General features: G+C 39.3%; 1 protein-coding gene across 1 annotated transcript in view; it reads right to left on the reverse strand.

The window, feature by feature from the left end:
- CAMSAP3 (calmodulin regulated spectrin associated protein family member 3) overlaps nt 1–21315 on the reverse strand; it is a 259283-nt gene that overhangs the window by 85809 nt on the left and 152159 nt on the right. Inside the window, exon 4 of the mRNA XM_053718091.1 lies at nt 21113–21196. Coding sequence (XP_053574066.1) covers nt 21113–21196 — 84 coding nt within the window. The remainder of the gene's footprint in view (nt 1–21112; nt 21197–21315) is intronic.

Genomic DNA, 21315 nt, shown 5'->3' on the forward strand with positions numbered 1-21315 from the left:
TCAACAAATGATTCCAAAAGAATTAAACAAATTGGATAATAAAAGTAAATTGGAAAGTGGTTTAAAATGGTTTCCTTTGTCTGGACCATGAAATAAATATTTTGGGTTTCATATCCCTTTAATTTGGCTCGAGAGGGGAAGGGAGTTTCCAAATTAAAGGAACAAATTGATCTAATGTTTTTTTTTTAACAGTCATATAAAAAGCAGCGTATAAATATGGCGATTCATTTTTTCTGTTATTGTTTTTGTTGGTAAATGAGCATTAGTCAGAAATACCAATAAGCCAACAAATCTTAACATAATACATCAGCTGCATGTTTTAAAGCTGGGTTTTTTCACAAGACTGAAAAAAGGCGTACAGTGTTTCTATAAATTGTATATATAAGTCTATAAGTGTATATAACCATTACAATTAAAACAATTAAAATAAATGTACAGGTGCAGTTTTATTGGGCAAATGTTGGTTGTCGACAAAGACGGTTTACCGTGTACAGGTTTGGGTATATTTTTTTTTAGTTTTATGTTTGCTGAAACAGTTACATTCAATTATGGTTATAATTTGGCACTTGACTAATATGAACTTGCATGATTCTAATGATAGAAGCTGGTTGCTTGAGGTAGTTTCCAGAAATCCCAATTAAACAAACAAAAACGACAGGAATCATAAAAATAGTAAAAAAGTTTTTTGTTTTTTTTAATCTTTACTCAATAAAGAAATGTTTATTTTGTTTTGTTTTTGCTCCTTTTAAAGTACTTTAGAAAAACATATTTCTGCTTTAACCCCTACAGCACTGGACCCCTCATCCCAAAAATTAAAAAATGTGGACTCACGTAAAAAAAAAAAAAAAAAAAAATAGAATTAGTAATAAAAAAATAAAAGTTACATGCTTGAACGGCATTGCATAGTTTAAAAAAGTATAAAGAAGGAAAATTACTGCATTATCTGTTCGTTCCTAGAGTGAGGGTAAAAGGTAATTTGAAAATGAAATGAAAAACATTTTTTTCAGAGCCTTAAATTTTGAATAATCCGATAAATTCATTGCTATCTATTGAGTAGAGTACACATTTAGGTAATATTTTAAGTAATTATTTCTCATAGAATCAAATGTAAATAGAGTACCCCCACTCAAGGTACAAAGAGAGAAGGCAGGAAACAAGTTCAAAGGGTTATGGGATATTAAGATCGAAAGATACAGTAACGTCCAATACAAAATAAATTTAGAGACCAAAAAAAGTGTACCAGAAGAATTTAGGAGCGACAGAGAAAGTAACCACAAGAAGTAAGCCTGGAAAAGATTGGGAATACATAGTAAAAAAGGAAAATGGGGTAAAATTAAGAAATCATAAAAGAGAATGTGATGGATAAAAAAAAAAAAAACACAAGCAAAACAATAATGTAAAGTCACAATAAGGAAGGTTGGGGAAAGATAGTATTAGAGAAATGGATAAAGTGGGTAGAGAGGAGAGAGTGAGCGAATGAGAGAGAGAGCGTGAGAGAGAGCGAGCGAGCAAATAAGAGATAGTATTAGAGAAATTGATAAAGTGGGTAGAGAGGAGAGAGCGACCGTGAGAGAGAGCGCGAGCAAGCAAATGAGCGAGCGAGAAAGAGAGAAAAAGAGAGAGAGAAAAAGAGAGAGAGAGAAAAAGAAAGAGAGAGAAAAAGAAAGAGAGAGAAAAAGAAAGAGAGAGAAAAAGAAAGAGAGAGAAAAAGAAAGAGAGAGAAAAAGAAAGAGAGAGAAAAAGAAAGAGAGAGAAAAAGAAAGAGAGAGAAAAAGAAAGAGAGAGAAAAAGAAAGAGAGAGAAAAAGAAAGAGAGAGAAAAAGAAAGAGAGAGAAAAAGAAAGAGAGAGAAAAAGAAAGAGAGAGAAAAAGAAAGAGAAAAAGAAAGAGAGAGCGCGGGCAAGCGCGGGCAAGCGCGGGCAAGCGCGGGCAAGCGCGGGCAAGAGAGCGCGGGCAAGCGCGGGCAAGAGAGCGCGGGCAAGAGAGCGCGGGCAAGAGAGCGCGGGCAAGAGAGAGCGCGGGCAAGAGAGAGCGCGGGCAAGAGAGAGCGCGGGCAAGAGAGAGCGCGGGCAAGAGAGAGCGCGGGCAAGAGAGAGCGCGGGCAAGAGAGAGCGCGGGCAAGAGAGAGCGCGGGAGAATGAAAGCAGGAGATACAGAAATAGAGAAATACAAAATGATAAAAGTTAGAGAGAGGTAAAAGAAAGAGAATTGTTAAAGTTGGTAGAGAAAGGCACAAGGGGAGATAGAGGTGAAGTGAGAGAAAGAGTGAGAGAAAGAGAGAGAGAACGAGAGATAAGCAGAACAGGTGAAGAGATTTAGTTGGCAAAGAGATGTGCACATTATTCACCTGGTACTGAATGTTTGAGACTTTCAGAATTTATCCGCAAGATCAGTGACTGGATGAAGCTTTTCTTTTACAAAGGAAGCTGTGTCTACAGACTTCTGGCAAAGCTACTCTTCGTGAAATTAAAATGGTAAAATTACCTGAACAAAAAAAAATCTAAACCTTGCACAGCCTGGATAATTAAAACATTCTTTGCAGGATTTTGAAGTTTTCTGACACAAACTAACATGAGAATTATTCAAATGCAATAAGATCACGGGGCAAATGCAGCATACTTTAGGGTTTAATGTTTCACTCAGGGATTTAGCATAACATTCTTGAATATGAACTTCAGGTAGCAGAGCACAGGTTTAAAAATTGTTTCCAATATAAATGGAAATATTAATTTAATAAAAAGAATGGATTAATAATATTAAAGGAACATTAGCAATGAAATAAACACTAGATAGAATGATGTATTCGAAACACCAATTAGCCTGTTATGCAGATGTATTTAAAAAAAAAAATATATATATATATATATATACAGGTGGCCCTCGATTTACGCCAGTTCAATTTTCGCAGTTTCAGAATAACAACCTTATTTTCAGTCATGTGACTGCTATTGAAAAGCATTGAGAAGCATTGCATTGATTAAAATAGCCAGAAGGTGGAGCTATCCGCTTGTGTTGCAGCAAAGATATGCAAAGCAAAGCACAGAAACAGGCTGGAATTAATTAGTATAGCTAGACATGAGCTATCTAGCAGCTTTCATAGGAACAAGATCTTCCTGTCTATAAATCAGTCCAGATTGGAATGCATAGAAAGAACTGTTTGCAGAAAAATGCTAGTAAAGTCTGTGTTGTGTGATTATTTCATAAGGTTTATAATGCAGTTTAGCAAATATTTTTGTTAATTTAACTTAGTTTAATTATATATTCTGTGTTGTGTGATTATTTGATACGGTTTATAATGCTGTTTAGCGTTTAAAGTCTTCATTTTAAAGCTTTAAAAATAATGTATTAGGTGTTACTTATGACAATTTTGAGAGAGGGCTGGAATCTAACTCCTTCACTTCCCATTGACTTACATTATAAACTGGGTTCCAATTTACAACAATTTCGATTTACAACCATTCCTTCTGGAACCTAACCCCGGCGTAAACTGAGGGCTACCTGTATTAGTTGTTTAAATATTGAATATTGATTATAAAGTTTTAGTGTCCTTAAAACAATGTGTGTCACCATGTTGTAACCCAAGTCTCCTCTGCTGAGGCCAATTATGGGTCACTAGAGTGTGCAATCAATGACTGTGGGGAACATGGCAGAGTCTGCACTTCAATTTCTAACAGGAACTGGAAAGCCCACAATTTTCATAATTAAATTCAGGAAAATGTAAAACGAATCTACACATCTACATTTTATACTCCCATAGTGCTTAAAGGGACAGTAAACCTTAAAAATAATGTTATATAATTCTGCACATAGTGCAGAATTATATAACATTATTTAAGTGCTATAGTTCTAATATCCATTTTTACCTTTAAAGGGCCATAATAACCAAATGTTTAAACACTTGAAAGTGATGCAGCATAGCTGTAAAAAGCTGAATAGAAAATATCACCTGAACATCTCTATGTAAAAAAGAAAGATATTTTACCTCAAAAGTTCCTCAGTAGCCACCTCCCATTGTAAAGGATTTCTAAGCAGTATTTTAGTGTGTTTGTCCTGGGACATCTGAAGGGACTAGCATCGTGCACTCTCATATTATTTCACCAATCAGGTAAAGGAAGCTTACTATGAAATCTCATGAGAGTTAAGTCAAATCTCATGAGATCACAGTAAGAGTTCATGACCTCAGCACTGCTGATTGGCTGCTGTTCATTTCTTCATTTTTTTTAATTTTTTTTACCTGCAGCTGGGAGCAGCTGAGTATAACTTTTTACACAGAACTTATTCTGCTGAGCTGAGGAAATTGTGAGGTAAAATATCTTCCTTTTTTACATAGAGATGCTCAGGTGATATTTTTCTGTCAGCTTTTTACAGTTATACTGCATCAGTTTCAAGTGATTTAGCATATGAGTATTATGTCCCTTTAAATATGTAAAAATTATGGCGCTTTTACAGACCCGCTCTCTGCTCTCTGCTGAGCGGGTCTGTAATATTTAGTCAGCGCATCGGGCCAGCTGTATAATCACAGCCCGGCCCGACCGCACCATAAGACTAAGTGCAGCTCGCTCCTGTGACAGGAGCGAGCTGCACTTAATGCTATGGCGCGGTCGAGCCGGGCTGTGACTATACAGCTGGCCCGATGCGCTGACTAAATATTACAGACCCGCTCAGCAGAGAGCGGGTCTGTAAAAGCGCCATAATTTTTACATATTTAAAGGTAAAAAAGGCTATTAGAACTATAGCACTTAAATAATGTTATATAATTCTGCACTATGTGCAGAATTATATAACATTATTTTTAAGGTTTACTGTCCCTTTAATGTCCTTTTAAAGAGACATTAAACCGCTGGGTACAACTACAGAAGCGTGGCTACTCTTGTACCTTTTGCTTTTTTTTAAAGCCAGTCTCTTATTTTAACTTTTTGTGTAGTCCTTTTAATTAATACTGGGATGGGCGAATGTTTCACATCATTCAAAATTTAAAATTAATTTTTAGATATTTGTTCGTTTTAAATGTAATTTCTAATGTTCATATAACATTCTAAACATTCTTTCGGCAAATGTTTGTTTTCCAATTTTAAAGAACATTTGAAAATATTTGTTTGAATAATCAAAATGTGTAGCTATGTATTTTACATCAAATTCAAAAATATTATTAAGATTCGATTTTGAATTGGTTTTATGCGAATCGCAATTTTAACATTCGATTTCGAAATAGTATTTCTAATCTACAGCTATCTTTTACAAATGTAACATTTCAATTTTAAAAGCCAATTCGAAACATTCCATTTCGAATGTTCATAATAGATCAAATACACACATTCAAAATTGAAAGTAACAATCGAAAACCGGAAACATTTGATTTTCACATTTTAAAGAATATTCGTTCTTATTAAGATTCAATTTTCCAAATCTAAATTTCAATAAAATTTGTTCTACCATTCGAATTTTATACTGCACTGTAAATTCACTCTGTATAACTATTCTTACAGCTAAATGTTTATTTGGAGGAAAACATTAGATAGTGTCATTAATTTCATTCTTGAAAGCATTGTATTTTCCCAGCAGTGCTTCATTTGAAAGTCTGCCAAAAGTCTGAATAAGCACATTCATTATGACTTTGTATAGAAGTTAGATAAAATAATAAAATAATGTCCTCATATAAGTAACAAACCAACTGTCCAATTAAAAATGAAAGTTACAGTTAACACCTTGAAATTTTAATGTAAAAAAGTTTAATTAGGTGTAGTAAACAACTTTGTAATATAATTTTCATTATTTTTTCCTATTTCCTGTAATTTGAAGGGGCCCTGTACTATAAAATGTGTTTTAAAGGGACATTAAATACTTTGAGATGGTAATATAAAATGATAAATCACATGTATATAATAAGTCTGCAGTATACTTTTGTTTATTTATTTTGTTCCCTTTTCCTGTAATTCCTGTAATTCCATTATGAAATTATGTGAGCTTTTCAGTTCATGTTAGAAATGGAAGTGAAGAACACTGTTATATCCCACACAGCCATTGGCTGCACACTTTGGTGACCTATTTATAACTGTCCTTAATTGGTCACAGCAGACAAGGTAACCTAAGTTACAACATGGCAGCTCCCATTGTTTTATAGACACTGGCCTAGATTTGGAGTTCGGCGGTAGCCGTCAAAACCAGCGTTAGAGGCTCCTAACGCTGGTTTTGGCCGCCCGCTGGTATTTGGAGTCAGTGATTAAAGGGTCTAACGCTCACTTTTCAGCCGCGACTTTTCCATACCGCAGATCCCCCTACGCCATTTGCGTATCCTATCTTTTCAATGGGATCTTTCTAACGCCGGTATTTAGAGTCGTTTCTGAAGTGAGCGTTAGAGCTCTAACGACAAAACTCCAGCCGCCTGAAAATAGCAGGAGTTAAGAGCTTTCTGGCTAACGCCGGTTCATAAAGCTCTTAACTACTGTACCCTAAAGTACACTAACACCCATAAACTACCTATGTACCCCTAAACCGAGGTCCCCCCACATCGCCGCCACTCGATTAAAATTTTTAACCCCTAATCTGCCGACCGCCACCTACGTTATACTTATGTACCCCTAATCTGCTGCCCCTAACCCCGCCGACCCCTGTATTACATTTATTAACCCCTAACCTGCCCCCCACAACGTCGCCGCCAGCTACTTAAAATAATTAACCCCTAATCTTCCGACCGCAAAGCGCCGCCACCTACGTTATCCTTATGTACCCCTAATCTGCTACCCCTAACACCGCCGACCCCTATATTATATTTATTAACCCCTAATCTGCCCCCCTCAACGTCGCCGACACCTGCCTACACTTATTAACCCCTAATCTGCCGAGCGGACCTGAGCGCTACTATAATAAAGTTATTAACCCCTAATCCGCCTCACTAACCCTATCATAAATAGTATTAACCCCTAATCTGCCCTCCCTAACATCGCCGACACCTACCTTCAATTATTAACCCCTAATCTGCCGAGCGGAGCTCACCGCTATTCTAATAAATTTATTAACCCCTAAAGCTAAGTCTAACCCTAACACTAACACCCCCCTAACTTAAATATAATTTACATCTAACGAAATAAATTAACTCTTATTAAATAAATGATTCCTATTTAAAGCTAAATACTTACCTGTAAAATAAATCCTAATATAGCTACAATATAAATTATAATTATATTATAGCTATTTTAGGATTAATATTTATTTTACAGGCAACTTTGTAATTATTTTAACCAGGTACAATAGCTATTAAATAGTTAAGAACTATTTAATAGTTACCTAGTTAAAATAATAAAAAATTTACCTGTAAAATAAATCCTAACCTAAGATATAATTAAACCTAACACTACCCTATCAATAAAATAATTAAATAAACTACCTACAATTACCTACAATTAACCTAACACTACACTATCAATAAATTAATTAAACACAATTCCTACAAATAAATACAATTAAATAAACTAGCTAAAGTACAAAAAATAAAAAAGAACTAAGTTACAAAAAATAAAAAAATATTTACAAACATAAGAAAAATATTACAACAATTTTAAACTAATTACACCTACTCTAAGCCCCCTAATAAAATAACAAAGCCCCCCAAAATAAAAAATTCCCTACCCTATTCTAAATTAAAAAAGTTAAAAGCTCTTTTACCTTACCAGCCCTGAACAGGGCCCTTTGCGGGGCATGCCCCAAGAATTTCAGCTCTTTTGCCTGTAAAAGAATAAATACAATACCCCCCCCCCCAACATTACAACCCACCACCCACATACCCCTAATCTAACCCAAACCCCCCTTAAATAAACCTAACACTAAGCCCCTGAAGATCTTCCTACCTTGTCTTCACCATCCAGGTTCACCGATCTGTCCTGAAGAGCTCCTCCGATGTCCTGATCCAAGCCCAAGCGGGGGGCTGAAGAGGTCCATGATCCGGTCAAAGTCTTCATCCAAGCGGGGCAGAAGAGGATCTTCCATCCGATTGAAGTCATCATCCAGGCGGCATCTTCTATGGTCTTCCATCCGGAGCGAAGCGGCAGGATCCTGAAGACCTCCAGCGCGGAACATCCATCCGGACCGACGACTGAACGACGAATGACTGTTCCTTTAAGGGACGTCATCCAAGATGGCGTCCCTCGAATTCCGATTGGCTGATAGGATTCTATCAGCCAATCGGAATTAAGGTAGGAATTTTCTGATTGGCTGATGGAATCAGCCAATCAGAATCAAGTTCAATCCGATTGGCTGATCCAATCAGCCAATCAGATTGAGCTCGCATTCTATTGGCTGATCGGAACAGCCAATAGAATGCGAGCTCAATCTGATTGGAGGAACAAAGTATAGGTTTTACTGGAGACTCAGAGGAAATCAAAGTTGTTGCTTTTTTGTTTGTTTTGCACACCAAAAAGAAGAATAAAGGATTTAAATTGCATCACAGCTTTTTATTTTCCTGTATAAAATTGTGATTGGTTTTCATTCATAGGGGAACACTCCACCAATAGAAAATATGGAAGTTGTCCTCATCAGCCAGTATCTCCCTAGAGGTGCAACATGCATTTCCTTCTACAGTCCCTGTTATTTTAAATCAATTTAACTTTTTCATATAAAATAAATAAATAATCAATCTTCTGGCTGCCCTTATAATAAAATGTTTTGGGTTTAATGTCCCTTTAATGGGAGATGATACCCAAATGCTAAATCACTTGAAAATGATGCAGCATGACTGTAAAATGCTGACAACAAAATAACACATGAACATCTCTATGTAAAAAAACAAAATTTATGCTTACCTGATAAATGTATTTCTTTCCGATTATGGTGAGTCCACGTCGTCATCAATTACTGTTGGGAATATCACTCTTGGCCAGCAGGAGGAGGCAAAGAGCATCACTTCCCTTCCCACAATTCCCAGTCATTTGACCGAAGGTAATGGAGGAAAAAAGGAGTAACACAAAGGTGTAGAGGTGCCTGAGGTTTATCAAAAACAACTGTCTAAAAATAAAGGGCGGGGACTTGGACTCACCATATCCAGAGAGAAATAAATTCATCAGGTAAGCATAAATTTTGTTTTCTTTCCTAAGATATGGAGTGCACGACGTCATCAATTACTGTTGGGGACCAATACCCAAGCTAGAGGACACAGATGACTAGGGAGGTACAAGACAGGCAGGCATAAACAGAAGGCACCACTGCTTGAAGAACTTTTCCTCCAAAAGAAACCTTGTCCGAGGCAAAAAAAAACATAAATTATGCTTACCAGATAATTTTATTTCCTTCTGTATGAGGAGAGTCCAGGGCTTCATTCCGTGTGGGAATACAGAACCTGGCCACCAGGAGGAGGCAAATACACCCCAGCCAAAGGCTTAAATGCCTCCCCCACTTCCCTCATCCCCCAGTCATTCTGCCAAGAGAACAAGGAACAGTAGGAGAAATATCAGGGTATAGATGGTCATACATACATAAATGGTGCCAGAAAAACAAAAACAAATTTAAGTCCGCCCAACGGAGAATTTGTGCGGGGGCCGTGGAAATTATCTGGTAAGCATAATTTATGTTTTCCTTCTTAATATGAGGAGAGTCCATGGCTTCATTCCTTACTTGTGGGAAACATGTACCCAAGCTCTAGAGGACAATGAATGAAAACAGGAGGGGGAAAAAGAAAGGCGGACCCTATTCTGAAGGCACCACAGTCTGCAAAATCCTTCTCCCAAAAGCTGCTTTAGCCGAAGCAAAAACGTCAAACTTGTAAAATTTTGAAAAGGTATGTAAGGAGGACCAGGTAGCCACCCTACAAATCTGATCCAGAGAGGCCGCATTCTTAAAGGCCCAAGAGGAATCCACAGCTCTAGTAGAATGAGCCTTAATCCTCTGAGAAGGCTTAAGTTCCGCTGTCTCATAAGCTAAGCAAATAATTCTCCTTAACCAAAAGGACAAGGAAGTGGACAAGACTCTCTGTCCCCTACGCTTCCCAGAATAGACAACAAACAAGTTTGTCTAAACTCCTTAGTAGCCTGAAGACAGAACCTCAAGGCCCAAACCACATCCAAATTATGAAATAACCGTTCCTTCGAGGAAAGGAATAGGACACAAGGCTGGAACCACAATCTCCTGATTGATGTTGCAATCTAAACAACCATAGGAAGAAAACCTAACCCAGTACGCAGAACAGCCTTAGCCGTATGAAAAACTAGGTAAGGAAACTTGCAATGCAAGGGAGCCATCTCAGAAACGCAGCGCGCCAAAGCAATAGTCAGTAGAAAAAGAACCCTCCAAGGCAGAAACTTTAATGTCAACACTATGCATAAGTCCAAACGGAGCCTTCTGCAAAACTTAGAACAAGATGTAAACTCCAAAGAGGAGCACTATATTTAAACACAGGCCTGATCTAGTTAAAGCCTGAACCAAAGACTGGATATCTGGAAATTCCAGATAGGGACGAAATCTGTCCCATAAGGGAGCTAACAGAAAAGGCAATTCTCCAGAGCATCCTGGAGAAAGGAAAGGATCCAGGAAAACTTGACCTTATGCCAGGGGAATCCTCGCTTTTCATACCAGAAGAAGTAGGTCCTGCACCCCTTATGATAGATGCAACAATACACCGGCTTATGAGCTAAATCAAGAGTAGCAACAATCCTATCAGAAAAAAACTCATGGCTAAGGCGAAGCATTCAATACCACACAGTCAGCCTCAGAGAATCCAGATAGTGATGAACACAAGAACCCTGCTCCAGCAGGTCCCTGTAACAAAGTCCATGGAGGCGAAGCCCCTAAACTGCGATACAACTCAAAGATATAAACGTAGCAAACTGTCACACCGACGCCTGCTCCTGCTAGGATCGAACCATCCACAACAAAAAGTGACATGGTCGAAAGAGAAACCTCTAAGGAATGCTAGATGTCTAGCATATTCTGGATGAAAAGGGTCGGAGCCCCACCTGGGTTTAAACCCACCTTCTGCTACAGAAGCGGTGGAGCCAACACTGACGCCTTGAAATCTTGATTGTCTTCGCCATCTGCTACAAACTTTTGAGCAGGGAATGATTGCAGAGGACCTCCTATCCTGAAGAATACACTCATAGAGAGGGACCCTGGCAATGAGCCGCAGTGGGCCTCTGCCCACCATCAAACACGAGACCCCCCCCCCCCCCCCCCGTTTAGCAGGAGGAACTCTCCTTCTCCAAAGGAAGATCTCCAAAAGAAAATCACCCCACTGAAAGGTACCAACTGGTATGATCCAGAATATCAAATCCTCCAAGCAGAATGCTCGCAGAGGAACCAAAATAATAATTGGAAGGAAACTGCCAACCCAAGGACCTCCCTAGGATACTCTCACCCTACAGACAAGGAGGCGACAAAGTCAAAACCGCCCCCGAAGAGCTTAAGAGAAAGATTTCTCAGAATAGGGAGATCTGAGCGTAACACTGGGATTGATTTCGCCAACCAGTATTCCATGTAAGTAAGACAGATTCACCAACACCATGCAGAAATCTTGACCTTGACTATGTATATCACTCGTTACCCCCGTGTCAACAAAGACCAGCAGGGGGACTGAAGGGCATAACCTGTCCAGATCCAACTCTGAGGATCGAAAAGACATGAGAAAAAAAAACCCTAGAGGTTAGCAGTCGAAGGTAAGAAAAACATAAAAGCCGAGACCCGGGAATTATTGTAAAATCTGGAAGCAGGATACTGCCACCTTAACCCCGAGATCCCAAAAAGAAAACCTAGGATTAGAATAAGTTTTACTGTAAGAGACGGTTCCTAAGAATTGGATTTGCTCAAAAAGGATGAAACAGGAAAGAAATCCTTCTTCCTAATTAAGGAAGGGAGAACCTTACATTCTCCATCGAATAGAAGAACTAATAAGCTCTGCTTAGAAATCATAGAACCCAGGAAGACCTTCCCCCTATTAGGGCATGCACCAACAGTGAAGGAAAATATTCCCACAGTGCGATAGATACCGGGACAATGACTCCAAAAGATTAATTGAAAAACTTCCCTTTCTTTGACAAGACAATTGCCCAGAAAAGAAGCCTAGTATCCATATGATCCAGTATCAAGCACCCATCCCAGATAATACCTAAACAGGTCCAGCCTGTTAACCTAGGGTAGATGGGCCTGTTGTACCTGGACCGGATATCTAGAAAAAAAAAACTCCTCCTCTAGTCTAGAAAGAAGGAGCAGACCAACTAGTATCCCCAACAGGTCCATCTGTCATCTAGGATGCAACATAACTGCTGGAACACTCAAAGGCTAAAACAAAACTTCTTAAGTTCCAGCAAAGCTAGAAGAACTGAAAGAAATTAAGCTCAGAGGCTTAAAACTTTTCTCAGATCATCAGGGGAACTATCGCCCCAAACAGAAATCTATAAGCTTCCACCGTAAGTCTCCAACGATCTCGACCATCAAAGTCGATAGTAACAAAAATCCCATGTGACGAAACGTCTTCTTAAAAAGAGTTTCTATAACAACCCAGAGCTCTAAGAAACAAAAAAACTATCCGGAACGCAATAGCAAAATAAAGAAAGCAGGCAAGCGTCCTGAAAAAGGAGAGTGCAAATAAAACAGGTCCGGCCTGTCATACAACACAATCCCTCTTAGAGCTCGGAACTGGGATTCTAAATAAAAAGTAAAACAAGACGACAAGGAATAGAATCACATCCTCCCCTCGTCTAGTTAAGATCAGATTTAGAGGACTGAGATTCAACTGACGGATTAGTACTGGGAACCTCTAACATTGCCAAAACCTTTTTCACGGAGTAAACGCAGGTGTGCCAATCTAAATCTAAATGCTAAGCCCTCCGCAGTCGGAGGACCCAAGTCAGCAGACTCCGACCCTGGAGGATCTCCCTCTAAAGCCTTAGAGGGAACCGCATCCCCAGAGGACTGATTGGACACAATCGTTATTTTACACGAATGTCCTTGGGCAGGAGAGCCTGGATTACCCCTTCGCTTATGCGTGGCAGGAATAGGTAACATCACTAAGGCCGTATAGATGGCCCTGCGAAACTGCGTAGTAACCTCTGGTGGAAACAAACCCCTTACAGGTGAAGGTTGATCGGAACTCGGGAAAACTGCATATGTAGGAACAGAATCTAGGGAACACACCTCACTGGACGAAGAATCCTCAGAGTTGGATGGCTCAGTGGTCTCCAACATCTCAACATTGATTGATGAGAACACCCTATTGCGGCATACAGGAATAGGAAACGGGGGGGCTGCAAACTGTGCAGCTCTCAACATGAAAATAACTTGTACGTTCCGTATCAGCCTAAGAGCACAAACGTTCTTACACATAAGCAGTCGAAATCACATAACAAATATTATTAAAAAGCACCACTGTTCAACAATCCCCCTTAGGAGATATTAACCCTTCATTCCATAAAGATAAAGGAGTCCCACTGTGACCCTGTCAACATGTGTGTAAAATAATGAAACGATCTTACCGGAATCTACGCCATGGAACAGTGACACAGTCCTTCAAATTTGACAGATTGTATCAGCGCTTCTGACATGGATTTGAGTGAAGAAAGCAGGCAGTGAAACTCGTCAACGCTGATTGCTTAAGAAGCTGTTAACATGAGTTTGGATGGATTCGCAGAAAGAGACTCTGCCTACATCTCCAGACTCTAACTTTCATCAATGCTCTCACTGAGAGGCTGACAAGACTACTTAAAACTCGAGTCCCATACCGAAGGGTACTACCCTCCATAAGATACTACTCCAAATCTTCCGACACGTCTCTGCTATCCTCCTGTTACGAAAGGCAAAGAATGACTGGGGGATGAGGGAAGTGGGGGAGGTATTTAAGCCTTTGGCTGGGGTGTCCTTGCCGCCTCCTGGTGGCCAGGTTCTGTATTCCTATAAGTAAGGATGAAGCCATGGACTCTCCTCATATTAAGAAAGAAATCAAATTGATAACATTTGGAAAAGGTATGCAAATAAGACCAAGTTGAAGCCTTGCAAACTGATCCACAGAAGCTTCATCTGTGAAAGCCCAAGAAGAAGAGACAGCCCTCGTGTAATGAGCCATAACTATCTCAGGAGACTGCAGCCCCACAGTCTGAAAAGCAAACAAATTAAACTTCTCAACCAGAGAAAAGAGAAGTAGCAGTAGCCTTCTGTTACAGAGAAAACAAGAAAGAACAGAAGAAAAAATATTAAGCATGCCCAACATCCAAATTGTGCACACACGTTCCTCAAGAAATAAGAATGAGGACACAACAACAAATTCCCAAACAATATTTCCACTTAGGATAAATAACTGCCTTATCCAAAATAAGATTAGGCGAATCATACTGCAAAGTCGAGAGTACCTAAACTCTCCGAGCAGAAGATATAGCAAAAAAAAAAAAAAAAAAAAACTTCCAAGATAAAAATTTAAAATCTATGGAATGCTAAGGTTTAAACTGAGCCTGCTGCAAAACCTTAAAACCAAGGTTAAAGCTCCAAGAGGAGAAACAGACTTAAGCACTGGCCTGATACTAACCAGGGTCTGACAAAAAGATGTCTGGCACATCCACCAGACACTTGTGTAAAAAAAGATAATGCAGAAATCTGACCTTTCAGAGAACTGACTGACAAACCGTCCTCCAGACCTTCCCGGAGAAAGGGCAAAACTCCTAGGAATCCTGACCCTACTTCCAAGTGTAGTCCCAGGATTCGCCCCAATCAGGGAATTTACGCAATACCATATGGTAAAAGTTACCAATAACAGGCTTGCGAGCCTGAATCATGGTATCAATGACTAATTCAGAATAACCACGCTTAGACTGAACTAAGCATTCAATCTCCAAGCTTCAGAGAAAAAGAAAGTTGGATGAAAGAATGGACCCTGAAATAGAAAGTCCTTCCTCAGAAACAACCACCAAGGTGGAAGAAATAAGATTCTGGAGAATGCGGGCAACAATGCTGCTATCTCTTGCAAGCTAAGCGAGCGATCTACTAATAATTCCCCTCTCTGATCCACAGGGAAGAATCTCAAGTCAACAGATCTAGATCTATCCTCCGAGACAGAGCCACAAGATCCCCAGTCGATTATCTGAACATGCATAACAGCAGACTCTCAGATGGAATCGAGCAAAGGGATGATGTCCAATAAAGCAACCATCAGACCAATTACCTCCATACACTGAGCCACTGAAGGGCCAAACAGAGTGCCGAAAGAGACCTCTGTCAAAAATATTTTCAGAAATAGGGAAACTAATATGGTCCCTAAGAAACTACCCATGTAGCTGGAAAACGGGAACTCATTTTTAGATTCACTTCCATCCGTGGGAATGAAAAAGACAACAAGATCTCTGTATGCAAGTTTGCTTGTTGAAAAGATGGCGCCTGAACCATTATGAAGTCCAGGAAGGGCACCACAGCAATGCCCTGAAACCTGATCACTGTCAATATAGCCCCCTCTGAGAGCTATGGCAAGGCCAAAGGGAAGAGTCACAAACTGAAAGTGTTTGACAGAAAGGCAAAACTCAGGAACTTGAAAATACGTGTCCTCCAGGTCTATGGTTGCCATGAACTGACCCCTCCTAGACCAAAGGAAGAATGGAACCACTGGTTTCTATTTGAAGAACGGTACCCTGAGACAACTTGATGAGACTCTTTAGTTCTACAGTAGGACAAAAAATTCCCTCTTTTTCGGGAACCTCAAACAGGAATGGATAAAACCTAGACCCTGTTCCCTTACAGGAACTGGAACTATCACTCACAGGGAAGAGAAGTCCCAAACGCACAAAAATACTTCACTGTTATCTGGCCTGCAGTTAAAATTGAGAGGTGGAACCTGCCTCAGGGAGGAAAGAATGGTTACTATATAGTAACCCTGAGATACTATGTCCACATCCTATCTGGGACATCTCGTATCCATGTTTGAAGACAGAGAGATTCAACCCCCCACTTGGACCAATCATGGATTTGGGGGAAAACTCCTTTAGATCTATTCATCTTGTCTTGTGGTAGACAAAACCCTTTTCCACCCATAATATCATAACTATTCCTGTCAGATCAGGACCAAACAAGATCTTACCCTTCTACAGAAGCACTAGAAACTTGAAAAATCCACTGTCCACAATGCCCCGTGGGCAAGCACAGCAAAGCCAGATATTTTGGCTCCGAGCTGAAAAACTTGCATGGTAGCATCAGAAATAAAAGAATTGGCTAGCTTAAGAGCCTTAATTCTGTACTGGATCTCCTTCAAAGGGGTCTCTCAAATTGGAATCAGACAATGCATCGCACCAATAAGATGCCGCACTTGACACAGTGGCAATGCAAACTTCCATGTAAGCCTCCAGCTTAGTACATTGATCCTGAAAAGAACAGCTATCCTCTCTAGGAATCAAGTTCTCTTAGCCAGAGTAGAAATGCCCTACTACTTTAGGCTACTACTTTAGGCGCCCTGATATTTAACAGAGACAGCGACAGGAGACGGGGAAAGAGGAAAACCTGACTTCTCCCATTCCTGTGAAATATCTCATAGCACGGAAAAGGAAAATTTTTCACAGGGGAATCCTAGTACTTATAAAGTTTACTAGATTCTTTAGGGTTGACAACAACATACATATCAGAGTCGCTCCAAAGTAGCCAAAACCTCCTTTAACCATACACGAAGGTGTTCAAGCTTAAATATGAAGGATACTACTTCAGCATCAGATGAAGAAATTATACTGTCTGAATCTGAGATTTCACCCTCAGAGGCTACTGACGTATCCTCCTCATCAGACTATGAGGAAGGCAACCAGTGTAGCAGTAGGAGGTACAGAAACCTTACTATCTGAATCTCTAATTTTCCTCTTGCGATTTCCCTTAAGTATAGGAAAAGCAGAAAATGCCTCAGATACCGCAGAAGATACCTGGGCAGAATTTCTGCAGGCAAATAACTCCTCCAGGAGATTGAGAGGAACCGCAGGGCACTGCATGTGACACCATTGAGGCTTGGGATGTCTAAGGAGGAAGCTGTGGCATTGCCTGAACCGCATCCACCTGAAACACATAGGGTTCAACGGGCAACAACCTAACTCTAGAAGAGAAAGTTGTAGCTAAGCAAGCAGCACGGAATTGCATATAGCAACCATTTATGCGCAATACAAAAATAACAAACAAAGATAAGTTCTTAATGCAGCGTAAAATGAGAAAAGAAAGATCTTTTATTTTAACATTGAAAAATGTAAAATGAATAAAAAACATTGAAATATGCTTATGTGAAATGTATTTGTACTTTAAAACTCTGATATGGTTGCAGATTGACCAGCATGCAAAAACCCTTCAGCTTAACTGAAGAAATTGGATTGAAAAAATCCTTGCATTTTATGCAGAGGAATCGCTGCATAGCTCCTGTTGACCTGAGCTGAAAAAAATAAACATTGAGAAACGCCACTCCGCTAGTCTACAACTACCGACTCTGGTGCAAGACTTATCTAAGGCGTAGAGTCGGTTGACCCGCTGACGGGAAAAAACGCTGCATCACAAGCGTGCACTTTGGCTTCCCTCCTCAGAAAATACTGTATCTCTTCCCGCCAGATAATATCCACAATGAAAGTGCTACCGTTCGACAGTGGAACCGACTAAACTACTGTAGTCATTTAGACCGGTATATTAATACTGGCTTTCTATACAAGGGCAGCAACATGTTAGGAAAACGCATGTTCCTAACAAGTTCCTAACTGCTTAAAAGCCACCACTGCCCTACTGGAGAGACTAACGTGGAGTAAGGCTAGACCCAATCCTGAGAGGAAAGATCAGAGCAAACCTACTCTGGCTTTCAAAATAACAAAATCTTTATTGAAGTGAAATAAATCCAATCTTTTTCAAAACATCACCTCTACTTTGCACCGAAGGCAAAGAGAATGACTGAGGATTGTGGGAAGGGAAGTGACACTTAACAGTTTGACTGTGGTGCTCTTTGCCTCCTCCTGCTGGCCAGGAGTGATAGATATTCCAAACAGTAATTGATGACGTTGTGGACTCACCATATCTTAGGAAAGAAAATGAAGATATTTTATCTAAAAACTTCCTCAGTAGCCACATCCCATTGTAAAGGAACTTTAAGCAGCCAATAAGGATGCTTGTCCTGAGACTTGAGAGGGAGCGTGCATTTGTCATTTGCAGAAAGTCAGTTTATTTCCCTTCTCAGTATAAGGAAGTTTACTATGAAATCTTGCAAGAATCAGATTATGGGAAATCCCACATGATCACAGTAAAGCAAAATACAGTATGAGCTCAACACTGAAGACATTTAAAAAAAAAAAAAAACAACCAATCGGCATCATCTGCTTGAGAAAAATAAACAAAAAACAGAGTAGCTGAAAGAACCGCTTAGTCTGGTAAGATGAGGAAATTTTGAGGTAAATTATCTTCCTTGTTTACATAGAAATAGTCATGTGATATTTTCTAGTCAACTGTTTACAGATACGCTGCATAACTTTCAAGTTATTAAGCATTTGGGTAACACGTCCCTTTAAGCATATTATAAGGCTTATGGCAAGAACTAAAAGTCACACAGAATAAATTCTTCACGACTTAAATTCGAGCCATAAATCCACCCCCCCCCCCCCCCCCCGAACCCAAAAAAATAAGTTACAGAAATGTGTGGCTATTAAAAAAAACAAGTCAGAAAACCAGTCTGGTGACCAACTAAAACAAAAAGTTATTTGATGGTGCTACTTGGTGCTCAAAGGCTATAAACAGTTAAAGCGTTAAAAAGAAAAAATTACAGAAGCTCAAAATAGGATAATGGCAATTTTGTGAGGAAGGGCACTAAACAGTTATCGGACACATCTACTACTAAACTGTAATTTAAGAAAAAATAGTAATTCCACAAGCTTCATAGAAGAAAAACAATGATACTAGCTCCAAGCAATATTACTCAACCACAAAAAAAACAAACATAGGTCAACAGAAACTGGCCCATATTTTACACGTGCTAAATAGTATCTGCTTTGAGGAGAGGCAAAGAAAGAGATAAGCAAAGTAAATGAAAAAGATATACAGTTAAAACAGTGAGACAGACATATTGGTTCTGTGTTTACTATAATGTGTATGTATATATATATATAATTTAAATATCCCATAATCCTTTTCTAAAAATATTGACCAAGGCACTGATGCACATGCAGAACCAATAAAAACAACATGGCAGCTGTAAAAGAAATATATATAAAAAAAACACAGTAACTGAGTAGTGACATTGCAAGAAAAAGCTGGACTATCAGAGTGGGTGTAAAAAAAGAAAAAGAAAAAAAGGGAACATAGAAAAGAGAAGCCACTTACAGGGACCAGTTTCCAGTACCAGCGGGAGGGGCACTGGAGAGAGAAAACAAAAGTGTGTGAAAGGTGAAGAGAGAAAACGGAGGGAATAGAATGAGATAGAAAGAGAAAGAGCAGATGAGACTGGCACGGATGTGAGGGGGGACAATTAACTGGAATCAAGAAATGAGTTAAGAGAGAGAGCACAAGAAAGAAAGTGCAGAATAGGGAGGGGCAAGAAAAAAAATTAAAGGGATATGTTGATGCTTGCTCTAATTTGTTAAAGCATTTTATTATTACAAGTCCATGGTAAACGTGTTTTAAGTGATGGAAAACTATCCCCTTTTTATAATCAGATCCTGAATGTTCGTTATATTTTAGATGAACATTAATTGATCACTTCTAATTAAGGTGCGCTGTAATTTACTAGTTAATCTAGACGTGCCATTCTAATACCCTGTGCTCCCACCGCCCACTACAACAGTAATATTTTTTTTGTGACCTAACGGGTTGAACGGTTCCCAGTCAGAGCTCTAGCTACAATAAAAAAGTGCCGTATGGAGAGAGCGCTGATTGGACAACAGTTCAAACTGTTAGCTCACAAAGTATATTACTTTTGCAGTGGGTGGCGGGAGTGCTGGGTATTAGAACAGTAAAGTAAATTAAATTGAAACTTAATTAAAAGTTCATCTAAAATATCACTAGCATTCAGGATCTAATTATAAAAAGTGGAAAGTTTATCATAATTTTAACCTCACAAAGTTGATAAAGGGACATTATACTCGAATTTCCTGTTCGGCCTCAAATCTGTTCTAGCACTGAACTGTGAGAGTCTTCCCTATTAGACACTGATCAATAGGTACCTAGATAGCAGCTGTACTGAAATACACAATGGTGTTTCACTTTCAGATTAAACATCTTTTACCTAACCTTTTTCATGCAACAAACATGTTATTGTTTATCTGCAGCTCTTTATATACCTTATAGAAAAATATTGAGCATTATGTCTCTTAGGAGGTTTGCTAAGCCACTCCTAAGCAGGACACAGCCAGTGATTGGCGTAATACCTGTGCAGGCAACTCCAGTTTGGTTAACTAGCAGTGTTCTGCTCATGTGTTGAACTTTAACTATGTTTTAACTCCCTTGCATGTTTTAAACACACAGTTACCAAGACACATTAGGGAATAATAAAATAAGATGTAGACAGAATGAAAGTGAGGTAAGAAAGGAATTGTGGGAAATAGGAACTGAAAGGGAGAAAGACACAGGACAAAAAGGAGTCTGGAAAAGTTGGGGGGGAATAGTTAAATACTGGTGGAGCAAAGAGATGGAGTGATCAGGGGAGTGAGAGATGCAAAACAGAGAGAAGGTAAAGAAGAAAAGTTAAGATACAAAATATGAATATACAGAAAATATTTCACTTCTTAAGTTATCCTCATCTAAATAATGTCCATACGTAGGAATATGGTAAATGTTACTTCTTGCGCTGGATGAAGAGATACTGGCTGAGACATAGAGAGATGTAGATGATAATGTAGAGGATAACCATGTAAATTGCATATATAGTTACGAGTCATGTAGAGCTAAAAGGGGGATCTCTATGGGTAAATGAGGATATAAAATCTGGTGGGGATGAGATAGAGATGGTCTTACATGTCAGTAAACAGAGGAGAAGCTCTGATTCGAAAATCTCAATAACTAGATGGGGTGAGCACATGTTCTAAAGACCTAAGCCTAATAGGTTTGGGGAACATGAAGAAATACAGAGCCTTGCAGATATAGGACTACATTAAAGAGGACACACTGGTCAGATGTCACAGAAAGGTACGTAGTGAAAGATTCAGGCGTGCTAGGGTGGTACTTACTCCAGCCTGGTTTTGCCCATCTGGGGCGGGTAGTGTCTTTCGCCCCTGTTCCCTTTCCACCTCTTCCTGCAGCTCATGATTTACCTAAAGTTTAGAAACATGATAGATGAGCCGTATATAATAATAAAAAAAATTACTTCCATTATCAAATTCTGGGGAACAAGATACTACTGAGCATAAGCACAGTGTATACGTATACTAGT

The sequence above is a fragment of the Bombina bombina genome, chromosome 6, assembly GCF_027579735.1.
Source record: "Bombina bombina isolate aBomBom1 chromosome 6, aBomBom1.pri, whole genome shotgun sequence".
In the NCBI taxonomy this organism is placed as follows: Eukaryota; Metazoa; Chordata; class Amphibia; order Anura; family Bombinatoridae; genus Bombina; species Bombina bombina.